The following is a 15906-nucleotide window of genomic DNA, read 5'->3' as shown; positions in this document are numbered from 1 at the left end:
TTTATGTTTATAAATCGGCTTCACGATCAATGTTCAAATTGCTTTATTATCAAAATAGCAAAAACAGAGATTCGTTCCGAATTCGGAAAAGAATTGGAACAAATTACTAGCTGGGATATTTGTAAAATTGTATAATTCGGCTTCATGATCGAAGTTCAAATTGCTTCAATACCATAATAGGTTTCGATAAATCTTCATCATCTTATATCACACTGCTTGTTCTGGTTGAGTCCGGAAGGAAACTGCCACACTTTTCCAGCCATCGGGAACACTTAGGGTGGCTTACGACAAATTTAGTTAGGTACTGTACTACTAGTACCACATGCTTTAATATCACAATAGAGATGATATGTTGGGTAAAATATTTCGCGTACTTCTTCAGATCTGTCACCTTAATGTACGTTTAGATTTACGAAATCCACTCGATCTCAAATGTCAATTCCATAGTGTATAGGTCAAATATAATCCACTGGATTATCGTGACGTATACGCAATGGAATTGACGTTTGAGATCGAGTGGATTTAGTAGTCTAAACGTAGCTTTAGTGCTTGTAAATGACACGGAATTCTGACTATCCATGCTTACAGGGTTCGCGAGCGACTACCGTTATCAATGTTGCAACACTACAGATGTTTTTAACCATTTTCCGCTTATGAGTTGATATTGATATGTCCCCTGGTGGGTACCCCTTTCAGCGCCAAGACCCTTTGAACGGAACACTATCATTAATCAGGGGCATGAATGTTCAGATTATTGCCCTACAAAAGATGTTCCTTTATACAATATAATGGGAAAAACAAGTGCGCTCTTCGAGAACCTGCAAAAATCTTTTATTAATTTTTAAATCTCCTATATTTTCCTTTATATTTTTGAATAAATAAATTTAAATCATAAATTTAAATTTCATATCGTAACGTTCCCTTTCGACGCCACCATTGTATTCATTGTGTCAATAGACACCAAATATATTCGACTTCTTTTGTTGACTACTCGTTTGTAGAAATCGATAGCAATTATCAAATAACCACCGCATAGTTTCAACAACAATACAATTTGTATCTCTCCATTGCTCTCACCAGACATCCATACGAGCGCTGCTGTTGTAATTAATTTACTTTTTTGATTTTTACGGTATCATAAACAAATCTATCTCTTATTGGGTTAGTTTATTTCGGACTTAACGTATCGATCAGTTCTTTTCAGTTCCCGTGTTCGTGTCAATTGTTGCTTGTGCCGTGGTGTTTGTGTGTGTGTGCATCTGTGTTTTGCCGAACCCCACATACAAAAACTCTTTCTGGAAGCAAAAATTATTGTCTTGTATACCCCTTCTGTCACCGCTGGCTGCGTTCGTTCGTTTGTCAGTTCGTTCCATCACTCATTTGTTGTTGTTTTGTTGTTAATTGACAAAGGCAGGCGAGAAAAACAAACACACATAGCCGCCGCATAGTATTTTTTACAAATCAATCGACCGACTGCTGCCGCTGCTGCAACACTTCAACGACGACGACGGCGAAAGGAGAAAAACAGCAATAACACAAAACTATAAGACAACACAACGAATAAAACGAAACAACATTCAATAGACATCACGTGAGCATTACGTGAGCGAGAAAAAGCACAAACGGATTTGAGTGCAATTTTGTATCTTCCTTTCACTGTTCTTGACATTTTCAAACAAATTTACAACACACTCGCTTACGGTGTGTAGTAAAATTGGCGAAAGGAAAATAAAGTTACAGAAGTAACAGCAACTAACACGATTGAGCTGGGAGAACAGCTGTTTTTCTTGTTGGTGTAGTGTGTCACACGAACGTCACGTCAATTAGTAATTTAAAACAAACGAAGGTCGCAAAACCCCCAACTCAACAAGAAGGATGAATAACCTATCAGATACTCCTGTTCCCGATCCCGGCTCCAATGCTGAAAAAAAGGAATCGAAACAATCTAGTGCTTTAAAGAAAACTAGCCGATATCGTAGTCGTTCATTGTCGGCTTCATCCACCGATTCATTTTCATCTGCCTCATATACAGGCAGCTCGGATGACGGAGATGATGTACCACCACGAGAAAAGGTCCAAAAGAACTCCAAAGGCAGCTCTGATTTTTGTGTTCGCAACATCAATCAGAACGCCTTTGGTCGGCGAGAAATTGAAATCGCGGAACAGGAAATGCCTGGCATTATGGCTTTGCGCAAGAGGGCAGCCGATGATAAACCACTGAAGGATGCCAAAATTGTTGGTTGCACGCACATTAATGCCCAGACAGCGGTGTTGATAGAAACTCTCATTGATTTGGGTGCATCAGTGCGTTGGGCAGCATGCAATATCTATTCCACACAGGTATGTTCTCATATAAAAAGGTAGTTTTGAAATGTGTATCAAATGTATGGAGTGTGGCCAAATAGCACTTCCATATGTTGCATTGCATTTTTGAATACTGTTGTTGCATTATTTTATAAAAGTTTCAGTAGTTTTTTTTATAATTAAAATAATAGTTATTCGAGAATACTATTTGTAGTCGAAGATATACTGTCGGTCTATTATCTAAAAACACGTTTGATCTATGCAGTTGTATGTTATTAGAAAGCCTAGTGGTAGTAGGTATTTAATCAGGAGAAATTCATACTTTCCAAAAAGTGTATGTTTTCAAATATCCCCGAAAATCGGGTAATTTGTAAAGACATTTAAATTAAAAGTGACCAATTTAGGACTTATCCAAAGGATATATTTATAAATCCGCTTTCAAATTACAGCTTTTTAGAAGAATATTTTAATTGATAAGAAAACTTCTTTTTGATTCTCCGAACAAATTATTCGTTATTTAAATGAAAGTTTTCAAAATTTAATTCAGTATTCGATGATTGTTATCAAAATGAATATTTTAATATTCGACTCAATTTTTCCATTTAGATACAAAAATAAAGCAATTGACCTGTGATGGCTTTATAGTTGTAATATGTATCTACGAATACGAGGGCTACTATATGTATTTCTAGTCAAATGGGAATATTTATCATCAAAAATGGACAAAGAAATTTCGCTCTAACCAATTGCCGTAGCAACTTTTCAAAACATTTGAGGGAATGAAAGGAAAGGAATTAGAAGCCAAGTCAGAGAGGAACGACGTATAACCCATCAATTCCACGATTTTGGTCGATTAAAAATGCGCTGGTTTGAGCCAATGTGTAAGAGCTTGATGTCAAGTTGCACTCTTGTTCTTTTTTTTCGAATTCCCCTGAATACTACTGATAAAAATTCCAGAATTGACCTCCCACGTTACCCAAGCGAAACAGTCACTATATCGCTCATTTGCTGCAAGACAGACATAACTCAGCACAATACTTTTTTAGCGATTGTCAAAATGTGCGGGATCCAATAACAACCCTTATCTATAGTCAGATGGGCAATATCCAATGTTCGTGGAAGAAACCCCAAGAATGCATCTATATAACGGCGATCTTTATCAGTTCACGCACGGCAATAACAAATTTTAGTATAACAACCTTTTAGGCGACCTTCGTCTTTGAACGAGCGTCTAATTCATTAAACCAAATTTTTAATGTTAATTCCATTATTTTACCAAATTTCTTTACTGATTGAGTCATTGTAAACAACACAAAACATGTTCATTCATTTCCAATGAAAATTTCAGGTGGCCCAAGGCAAACTTTTTTTCGTATTTAACGTTGTCCTCGGAATGTTGTTGAGTATACTCCGAAGGTTATTTGGCCGCTATATCGCCATGAACATTTACAGATTAAATTTTATTTTTCCAAAAACTTAATTAAAACATGAGTTTTATCGAATCCATATTTGTTAATGAAATCCACCGTGAATACTTAATTTTGGATACTCGGATGAAAACTTCTCTCATGTGTAAAGTTTTGGGAGTAAAATAATATATGATCAGAGAATCTAGCACAAAGGGCCAAAAGCGATTCAAAAAACAACAAAATATAAACTACTCCAAAAATTTCGGTGTTGTTAATTAGGCGATGTCACACAATGAATGTCATAGTAGATAAAAATTCACAGCATAATTTTGTGTCCTGCCAATAATAATTTTTGAGTAATAACACACCACCTTCTTGATGCCTCCAGATTATTTTTTTCTTACTTTTCAATACAAATTTAAGTAGAATAATTGCATTCACAAACACATTTATATTCCCAAAAACCCAATAATTATCATAAATAACGAAAGTAAAAAAACACACACAATTTTCCCATCATCCACAACAACGATTGTTAAATGAGGAAAATGTACGTGTCTTCTTGCGACACTATTAAATGTGATGTCATTACTGTCACATTATTTTTATTATTACAATTATGGAAACTTCTACGTTTACAATAATGCCAAATAATTAGAACATTCAATTGCTGCAAACAGAAAAAAAAGTATATTTTTGCTGTAGAGTCATGAGACTTTCCCAAAGATTGGTTGGTTTGTTGTCGGATACTCTAACATATCATTAAGTAAATGTTTACCTATTTATACATATGTTTCTATAGAATGTGTGTTTTTTATCTAATATCTATTTAACTTCATTGGCAAGTGCAAGAAAGTAAAATAAATTGTTAGCTAATGCTATATATTTATAAATTTATATTAAACACATCCAAATTGTTTAATTATTGATAAAAACAACACCAACCTAGTTTTACGTTAATAATGTGTAAATAATGACTTTGCATATAGATGTATTTTTCCATATGTGGAAAACTTAATTTCCAATTTATAGGAAGGTTTTTTTGACAGGTGTTTTTTTTTTTTACATGAGTTAATGATGAGACAATGTCATTCATATATGCAAAATAAAGTCTCAATTTACTTCTGTGTATTGTCATCTGCACATACTGCCTCTTATCTAACATGTTTAGCTTTTTTTAATGTGGAAAATATATACCTAAGTTCTTTTATATTTAGAAGACCAAGGGGGGCTAACCAATCTATGGAAGACAGTACTTATATAAAAGGACTCGATTTTTCTATGAAAATGTTTATTTATGTTTATGCCCTAATTGTGAGGTCCTAGCTGCAACGTAATTGGAGCTATAAACTCTATTTATTCCAAACTTCATTTAATTCTATCAATGGCGATTTAGAATGCAATGAGAAACAGGAACTTAGCAATTTTATACTTTAGGAATGACTAAAGGCATGAACATTAAAATATCCACAGGATATACAGTGGTGGTCACAGAATTAAAACATTTACTGTGGTAAACATTTTTTGATCAGCCCTCGATTCGTTTGAAGTTTTTTTTGAAAATTTTTTAATTCAGAACACTTCGATATACTGCACTTAAGAGATTTAGTGTGAAAATAGAAAATTATTGCATGCAATTTTTCCATAAATAACGGATTTTATGAAAATACATCGACTTTGAAGTGGCCATATAATTAAAACATTGTGTGGGATTTTTTACTTTACTGCATATTTTGAAAATATTTTTAGAAATACTCTTTAATTTAGTTAAATTATGTAAACTAAGCACCGATAAAATCGTTTACAGATAAATTTTTTTGAAAAAATCTGTAAATCTATCAAAATGGCCAAAAATTTGTACAGTACACCTTACATTCAGATAATCACCCTTATTATAGAAAATAAAGGTCCGAATGCACCAGAAAACAATAAATAATTCTCAAAATAAATAAATATTTGAAATAAAAACTCAAAAAATGGGAATTAACCTAAAGGAACGATTCAATTTCAGTAGCCTTTACTGAAGAAGGCCGGAATATTTTTGCAGTATGTGAGAAAAAATCGATTGATATTGGTATTTATTATATCAAATCGACTGTTCGAGTAGTACAGAATATATTTTATCAAAAAATATATCTGTAAGAACAGAACGAACAGAGATCAACGCCTAGGTCGACGAGTAAAAGTTTCTGGCACACAGCAGCATTTTTGATGTTCAACTCAAGACTTCAAATTTTTGTCAAACTGTAAAATGTTTACTTCCTTGATACTAAAATAGATTAAGTAGAAGTTATTCGATTCAAAAAATATTATTTTGGAAAAATATTGTCATGTTCAATAGATTTTAAGTGTCATGAGTTGACCATCAAACATGCTGCTGTGTGCCAGAAACTTTTACTTGTCAACCTAGGCGTTGATCTATGTTCGTTCTGTTCTTACAGATATATTTTTTGATAAAATATATTCTGTACTACTCGAAAAGTCGATTTGATATAATAAATACCAATATCAATCGATTTTTTCTCACATACTGCAAAAATATTCCGGCCTTCTTCAGTAAAGGCTGCTGAAATTGAATCGTTCCTTTAGGTTAATTCCCATTTTTGAGTTTTTATTTCAAATATTTATTTATTTTGAGAATTATTTATTGTTTTCTACTAATTCTAGCAATTTCTGGTGCATTCGGACCTTTATTTTCTATAATAAGGGTGATTATCTGAATGTAAGGTGTACTGTACAAATTTTTGGCCATTTTGATAGATTTACAGATTTTTTTCAAAAAAAAATTATCTGTAAACGATTTTATCGGTGCTTAGTTTACATAATTTAACTAATTTAAAGAGCTTTTCTAAAAATATTTTCAAAAAATGCAGTAAATTAAAAAATCCCACACAATGTTTTAATTATATGGCCCCTTCAAAGTCGAGGTATTTTCATAAAAACCGTTATTTATGGAAAAATTGCATGCAAAAATTTTCTATTTTCACACTAAATCTCTTAAGTGCAGTATATCGAAGTGTTCTGAATGAAAAAAATTTCAAAAATACTTCAAACTAATCGAGGGCTGATCGATATATGTTTACCACAGTAAATGTTTTAATTCTGTGACCACCACTGTATCTAGAAATTTACCATTAAGAAAACTTTCATCCTATGCAGTCTAATGTTAGAAAGTCTAGGCGTAGAATTTATACTTTATTGCTGGGAGAAGTATGTACTCCAAAAATTATATCGCCACTATTCGCCCAAGATCGGCCTTCTAGAGTGCAATGAGAAAAACAAACTTAGCGAGCCTCATATTTTAGGCATGCCTAAACGACTGAACATGGAAATATAATGGATAATGTCTCGGAGTGCATGTCATCTTACCTGTAAACATTTCATATCTGGATTGGTGGTAAAAAATCAGATAATACATTTGAAGCTAAGAGAGGGCAATGACTCGAGCATCTACTCATCTTTAATAATGTAAGAACTAGAATAATATAGTACTTACAGAAATCTATTCATGGATTATTTTTTTTTATTTATTTATTTATTTATTAAATTCATTCTTTAATACAAAAGCCTCCAAGGCCAATAAATAGTATTAATATAACACATCATTCTAAGTAGAAAACGTATATCTAAATACAAAATACTTAAAAATATATTCAATTATAATTGGCTCCCCACCATAACCACTAAAACAAAAGAGCGTAAATGAAAGCCATAATAAGCAACAACCAGCAAATTGCAGTCATTAATACGAATAAAATATGTGTATATGAAATATATATTAAATTGAAAAAATTAGCTTTTATGTTATTATCATAATATGCGAAATTTTATTAGTATCCTCTGGGAGTCAGGACTCATAATTTTCAGAGCGAATTTACATACCCAATGATCAGTATTTTACAAAAATTCGACATCGGTTTTAAAAGGTTTAAATTTATTGCTAGTATGTGGAAAATGGAATCTGAATACATGATCGCCAAATATCTCAAGGCTGTCATCTCACTATCTAGAATCAACTTCCTTTGTGCTCTATAGATATCAACTCAAGTTCAGAGATCTACACTGCAAGTTTACTGGGAATACTGAATTTTCATTGGATGTTATATAGCTCCACCATCTGAATTAATTGAAGTACAGATTGAATACAATCTAATCTTTTGACTATTTCCGACAGTACTCTATCTTATTATTACAAAAAATCAATATTCTGAGGAAAGCCTCCTTACCTTTCTATAAATTATATTCAAATTGGCATATACATATATGGGATACTTCCAAAGAGTCTTTTTTGTTTTGTGACAATGAAATTCTACAGAAGACTTTCTCTTTAACCCTTTGTGGCTCAATGATGCCCACAGGCAACAAATGTTTTAGAGCTTATATTTAGATACATTATTTGGATAGTAGTAGATATATATTCTTTGGAGTTCATACGTCAAGGCCTGATTATGGACCACACGTATCAAAAGAAAAACCTTAAAAATTCCAACTTTTGGTAATGTTATGAGCTTTCCAATATATAGAACATGGTATAATAATAGAAGGTAACAGCAAGTGTTGTTGAACAAAAAACGATACAACAACCACATGGAAATTTGTTGTTGTAAGTTCTACTAGTGTCAACACATTTGACAGAAAAATGTAAACAAACAAACAAATTATCATCATATTATTTTTATTTTGAAAATGAAATTTTTTCGAATCCTCAAAATAAAAATTGAAAAACATGAATGAAAATCTATCAAATTTATATTTCTATTGCTTCCACATCTTTCCTATAATTGAGCCATTGCCATATATATGTGTAACACATATGAAAATGCTGGGAATAGCGAGTTATTCCTTGAAGAATGATTTGCTTCCTCAAACTTTCCCAGCAGGCAGATTGAGTAAATTGAATACAGGAGCACATTTAAAAAAGAACAATTTCAAATTGTATGCGTTCCCAATTTTCCTGTTGGGTGATTTTTAAAAACATAATTTGTCAAATTCATATTGACACTAGTATTACGTTGGAATCAAATCAGCTGGGATTTGCTGTTACCTTTTATAATTGTACCATGTATATAGAAGAGGGCAAAAATGTGTACAGTACTCATTTGTGTATACAATCCAAAATATTTAAATCGCTTCGTATTCGAATTGTACGAATTCTGTCATCAGAATTATTTTTGATTCTTGTAAAAAATAATATAGAGAATAATTTAAAATGATTTTTCCGTCGACTTAGCATTTAGTTTTCTTTATATTGGACTTTTATTTTTAAGAAAGAATGTACTGTATCTCCCGAATGCAAGGATACAGAAAATTATTCTATGATTACGGAAAAAATCGGGGCACAAAGGGTTTAACAACGATATCAGAATGAATACCTCTATTCTTCTATATAATTTTATTTATATAAGAACAATAGTGACAGAAAACATTTTTTGAGTTATTCGCTGTGGCCAGATGCATTATAGTCCTAATTGGAATATTTACCGTTTTGGATTCCCTTGAAATTGAAATCCATTGAGAAAGCATTGTATTACATTAGTTTTTGTGATCAGTACTGTCTAATATTTTGCGACATCTAAAATATGCGGCAGTTCATTTCTTTCTATATTTTATTATCGCCATATAGAAAGATTGGACTTTCAATAATTTTCTTCTTAACTAAGCTTCCTGTATTTTTTAAACATCTGTGCGTTGTTTAAAGTTTTTTTATTATGCTTTATTGCTGTTTTATTCTTTTCGCTATTAATGGACCTTCCCCCCGCACACAAACACCCATTAATATATCAGTCAAATATTAAGATAAATAATTAACATACAGAGCAATTGTTAAAAATATATGTATGCTAACAATTCAATAAAATTACGGAAAACAAATGGAGATAAAGCAATAAATTGAAGTGTTAATTGAAGTTCTTTTTTTCAACTCAAACTCATCATTGTTCAACTGAAAAGCGCACTATTTATAAGGGCTCTAATTAATTTACAATCATTGAATGAAAAAAGTGTAAATTTTGGTTTTTTATTAATAAATAAAAAATTTAATCAGTAGGAAAACATTTTTATAAAAAGTTTTATAGACAATTTAGGTGTGACAGGGCGTTTGTTTGCGTGCGTATGTGTGTTCTTTAATAAATATAACAGTCATACATTTTGAAATACCCACCAGCAACAGCAAATAATGACAACTAAAATATTTATCAATTTATTTTGGTATTATGTGTGAGAAGGAATCCCATTATTTATAACGATATCGCTTGCATAGGATCTTCACCATGAAATATGTTTATTTAGTTTTTTTTGTCGGGAAAGCCAAATGCATGTATCGTCTAAATTTATATAACATTATGATAAGATAAAGCGTTATTTTTTCGAAATATATATGACAGACGCAAACAGCATAGGGTTGGGGGAAGTGGTGGGGTGGTCACACAACAATATAATTCTCATAATTTATTGTAATATAAATTCGAAAGTAAGAAACTTTCAAAGTACACAGTGACAATATAAGACACACACACTCTATGTCTGTGTGTATCCACCACCATTTGATGTGCAAAGCAGATCAATTTTAATAAATAATAATAATAGCACAATATATATTCAGTAATATGATTGAATGGTTTCTGTTTTTTGTTCATTTCCAAATTTCACTGATCTTGGCACAGATTTTCCAGTTGGCCAGCCTGCCTGTCAGTTTGTTGTCGCCCAATTATTTATTATTAGTTTTTTTGTTTTTATAATAATAACAAATCTATGAGTAGCGTGATCAATAAAATTTATTTTTATTCCACATTGCAAGTGACACCTTTATTAAACCAAACAAAAAAAGGAACATAAATATAATTTTTGATAACGATTTAGATAGTGCCTCGAAATGTGGAATAATTAAAATTTAGTTAAAAACTAATTAATTTCGATTAAGGTAAAAATAATATTTATTACAAGAACTTATCAAACTTATACAGCAGTTAATTTACAAACAAAAAAACAGTAAGGAAAACTCAAAAGTCGGACGGGACATATACACAAAGATATAATACCCTGTACCACAGAGTGGTGAAGGGTATAAAAAGTTTTAAATATTTGTTTTTAATTTATTTAAATTCAATACGTGATGAAATTTGAATTTTAATATAAAAATATGCAGTTCAATTTTTATATTAAAATTCAAACATCTTGATTACAAAAAATGCCACATTTTTTATTCGAATCGAATTTGTGTATATAAACAAAATGTTAATAATCTATTTATAGGACATTCCCTTAAACACCTTTTTTTTCTCAAAGATCTTGTGTTTTGAGTTTTGGTGAATATATGCTTTCAATCTAAGACCATTATTATGACCTTCGGAAAATATTCTGTATAAATACGTTAGCCTGGATAGTATTTTTTTTTCATATGTGACTTTTGAAATATTTATAACCTTCACCACACTGTTGTACAGGGTATTATGTCTTTGTGCATATGTTTGTAAAAGGCAAAAGGAATCGAGATAGATCCATGGTTCGTTTTGAGAATACGCATAGAATCACTTTCTGAGTCGATTTACGCATGTGCGTCTGTCCATGTGTTTTTGTTAACAAAGTACAGGTCGCATTTATGATCCGATTTGGATGAAATTTGGCACAGTTAACTTATTTGGCCTATTGAAAGTGGAGAAAATCGGTTCAGATTTAGATATAGCCCCCATATATGTAGTTTCGACCGATTTCATGTGAATGATGCACCAAACTCCCAATATTTGTCCGATTGGGACAAAATTCTGCACAGAGCACTGAATTAGATCCATACTAATATCTGCGAAGTTTTGTTCAAATCGGTTCAAATTTAGATATAGCTCCCATATGTAGTTTCGTCCGATTTTATGTGAATGATACACCAAACTCCCAATTTTCGCCCGATTGGGACAAAATTTTGCACAGAGTACTGAATTAGATCCACACTGATGTCTGAGAAGTTTTGTTAAAATCGGTTCAAATTTAGATATAGCTCCCACATATAGTTTCGTCCGATTTTATGTGAATGATACACCAAACTCCCAATATTTGTCCGATTGGGACAAAATTTTGCACAGAGTACTGAATTTAGTCCTGACTGATGTCTGCGAAGATTTGTTAAAATCAGTTTAGATTTAGATATCTATATATATATATATATATATATAGTTTCGTCCGATTTTTTGTGAATGATACAGCAAACTCCCAATATTTGTCCGATTGAGCAAAATTTTGCATAGCGAATGCAATTGAGGAAGTTTTGTTAAAATCGTTTCAGATTTTGATATAGGTCTTATATATATATATATATATATATTTTACTCGATTTCATACAAATGGTACACCAAAGAATCCAAGTCTGCCCATTTGACATGCATTATTTCATCAATTTCAGAATGATTTTTTTTTAATTGGTTCAAATATTAGCACATTTAATTTCACCCGATTCCATCTCAATAGTCCACCAAAGATTCTACCTACAGGATATTATAGATATTAACATCTCTTTTATGTACCCAAAGTGGTGAAGGGTATCATATAGTCAGCCCCGTCCGACTTTTGAACTTTTCTTACTGGTTTCTTGTCTATAGAAGATCTCCTGCTGATATTCTGCTCTAGAGATTTTATTTTGCGATACGCATTGAATTTTTTATCTCCAAGATTGGCAAAAAAACCGACGAATTGGTATTCGAAATTTGTCCTTATATACTATATATTATAGGGTCTATTAATAGAGAATATGCGTCTAATAATAGAAAAAACTCAAAGCCAAATTGTAGCAAAAGTATCAATATTTTATGTAATATATTTATCCTCTGTGTTATAGATTTCGCAAAAATCTAACTATACTTATCGTCTTCCATCTTAAAGAGTTTATAAATTTAATTTAAAAAAGAAAATACCTGTTTAGCTAACTCAATTTGAGAGATCGTTGGTATGATAACATGGCATGGCATTTTTCGATTAGGAACACGATTGTTTGCAAAAATAGATTGCCCAAATAAATGTTGGTTTAAGACACATCCTGCATGAGCTTTCTATAAGTGGTTGGTAGCTGAAAATTTGGCAAAATATAAAAAACTACTACCATTTCAAACATATTTGGTCTGTAAAAAGTTCACTCTCAGTGATGAGAATATAACTCGTTTGACATTTATTGATTTATTTTTTAATGACAAACGACAATTAAGCGGCAAATGTTTCTGCCTGTAGCAGAAGAAGCGCCATTACAATGTTTGGAGTAAATTAATTTTAATTACATGAACGATCACGTGCCAATCTGATACAAGAAATGATGTAATTTTTTAATACCATCATATGATGAGTGAGCATTTTATACCATTCCATTTTATTAAGTAAAATTTAATTGTCTCCATAATGGTTTTTTAAATTATTAAAAATCCATATTAATAAATGTTTGTTTGTGTGTGTTCCTTTTTCCAGAATGAAGTTGCTGCCGCTTTGGCCGAAGCGAACATACCAATTTTTGCATGGCGCGGAGAAACCGAAGAAGATTTTTGGTGGTGTATCGATCGTTGTGTTAATGCCGAAAACTGGCAGCCGAACATGATATTGGATGATGGTGGCGATGCCACACATTTAATGTTGAAAAAATACCCCACCATGTTTAAATTGGTAAAGGGTATTGTGGAGGAGAGTGTAACCGGTGTTCATCGCCTATATCAATTGTCGAAAGCGGGCAAATTGACCGTGCCCGCCATGAACGTCAACGATTCGGTGACAAAAACTAAATTCGATAATTTGTACAGCTGTAAAGAATCCATATTGGATAGTTTAAAACGATCCACCGATGTTATGTTCGGTGGCAAACAAGTTGTCGTCTGCGGTTATGGTGATGTTGGCAAGGGTTGTGCCCAAGCCCTGAAGGGCCAGGGTTGTATTGTTTATATAACCGAAATTGATCCTATTTGTGCATTACAGGCCAGTATGGATGGTTTCCGTGTGGTCAAATTGAATGAGGTTATACGCAATGTCGATATTGTGGTCACGGCTACGGGCAACAAAAATGTGGTGGTACGCGAGCACATGGATAAGATGAAGAACGGCTGCATTGTGTGCAATATGGGACATTCCAATACGGAAATCGATGTAAATAGTCTACGTACACCTGATTTGACATGGGAGAAGGTACGCTCTCAGGTGGATCACATTATTTGGCCCGAGGGCAAATACATTATTTTGTTGGCCGAGGGGCGTTTGGTTAATTTATCCTGTTCAAGCATACCATCATTTGCTGTGTCAATTACATCAGCCACCCAGGCCTTAGCACTCATTGAGCTATTCAATGCTCCACCCGGCCGCTACAAGTCGGATGTGTATTTGTTGCCCAAGAAAATGGATGAATATGTGGCAAGTTTACATTTGCCAACGTTCGATGCCCATTTAACGGAGCTCACCGATGAACAAGCCAAATATATGGGTCTCAATAAGGCGGGACCATTTAAGCCTAACTATTATCGCTATTAACGGAAACAAACAATTACAAATGGCTTGTTAGGCATACCAAAAAAGAAGAGTATGCAAAAAAGAAGATGAAGACGAAGAAAAAAGCTTTACACGAAAATTAAAAAACACAAACAAACAAAAGCAACATGTAAAGAGAGACAAATTTTTACACTGAAACCCATGAAGACAATGAAGTTGAGTAACCAACCTGCTGATGATGATAAAATCAACAAACATTTTTAGGAATTTAATTTAACAAAAAAAAAAAAAAAAAAAAAAAAAAACAAAAAAAATTCCCCTTAAACAAGAAAAGATTTGATAAAAGGTACATAAGTGAATATATTACGACAAAGCTAAGGACACAGTTAGTACGACAATAGTACTTTTGTTGTTCTATTATGCATATTTTTTAAATGTAAAATAAGATAAATTTTGTAATAAAATTACAAAGTAATTTTCTTTTGCCTTTAAAGAAAAACAAAATTAAAAAAAAGTCCAAAATTTCTCTTTAAAAAATGTTTAATAGAACAACTGGCATGTGGATCTACAGTTGAGGGCTATTTTATAAATTATATACAAATGCGAGTAGCCAATGATTTAAAAAACATTGGCTGTATGCAAAATATTGTTCGAAACTCTAATTCATTGGTTATTGATTTTTTTTTTTTTGTAAAATGATTCGATTTTAATGCTTTCAATATTTCGTATGACTTTCTTGCACCGAACTTATTGTTTTTCTCTAATATACTGAGGAGACATTTGCCTTAATTTTAAATACAAAAGAGAGAATGTGGATAAAGTCGGGGGAATATCTGTGGATGATATCATATGTCTAGCGAACAGTCAATGTATCTACTACGAATCATGGAACACAATGGAACTATATTTCCGATCATCTTTATTTCCTCCTCATCTAGACAAAGGTGGCAACAGTCACCTGTCATTTAGGGATAACAATTATGATTCGAGTGATTTAATTTTGACAAAACAGCGTGGTCAGTTATACGATGGGAGATCACCAGATACACGGAATTGAAGATACTGGTTCCATTTGTCATCTACTCCAGCCAGTACACACCATGTAATGATAGTCTACAATCATGGATTTCCCTACGAATTCATAGTCCTAGACTTGATTAGCGGTACTAAATATTGGAACAATCCGTGTATATTGTCAATACATCAATTTGAAAAAATAATGATTTAGGAGCTTATTAAATTGAAACCTAAAATATCGACTTGTTTTAAGAAAACAGAATTTGTCAACTTTTTAAATTCTTACCCCACGGCTTACGGCTTTTGTGGCTTAGCTTTTTGCGTAATCAGATATATTCACAAATTAATGCATATTGTTTTATTATTTTCCGAATTTAATAATGACTTTACAAATGTATTTTTTTTTCATATGTACCCAATGCAAATACTTATTTTTATTCTAAAAAGAATATATACACATATTACACGTATATATTGTACTAATTTCACATTTAAGTTTTTTTCTTTATAATGCTTTGCATTTAGGCAAATCAATAGTACTAAATTGAAACTTAAGTACTTAATTGACGTTAAATATATATTTAGAAGCTAATAATGTATTTATGTTCTTCCAAAACAAAAACAAAAAAAAAATGAGCCAATTTTTTATAAAAAATATATATCCTAACATTTTGTGTTTTTTTTCCTTTCCATCTACTTTCCGATATGTACTTAAACAAAGATGCTAAACAAATTT

General features: G+C 32.0%; 2 protein-coding genes across 2 annotated transcripts in view; both read left to right on the top strand.

The window, feature by feature from the left end:
• LOC133330232 (uncharacterized) overlaps window positions 1-15906 on the top strand; it is a 121930-nt gene that overhangs the window by 1727 nt on the left and 104297 nt on the right. The gene's annotated exons all lie outside the window — the stretch shown is intronic.
• On the top strand, window positions 1876-14209 carry LOC133330236 (adenosylhomocysteinase-like 1). Its single transcript, XM_061538700.1, has 2 exons — window positions 1876-2340; window positions 13152-14209. The coding sequence occupies exons 1-2, from the start codon at window positions 1876-1878 to the stop codon at window positions 14193-14195; spliced, it is 1509 nt and encodes a 502-aa protein (XP_061394684.1). The 3' UTR covers window positions 14196-14209.

Source organism: Musca vetustissima, unplaced genomic scaffold (assembly GCF_032173495.1).
Source record: "Musca vetustissima isolate MV318-11 ecotype Yass unplaced genomic scaffold, APGP_CSIRO_Mvet_v1 utg9944, whole genome shotgun sequence".
NCBI lineage: Eukaryota > Metazoa > Arthropoda > Insecta > Diptera > Muscidae > Musca > Musca vetustissima.
This window is presented reverse-complemented; position numbering and strand designations above follow the sequence as displayed.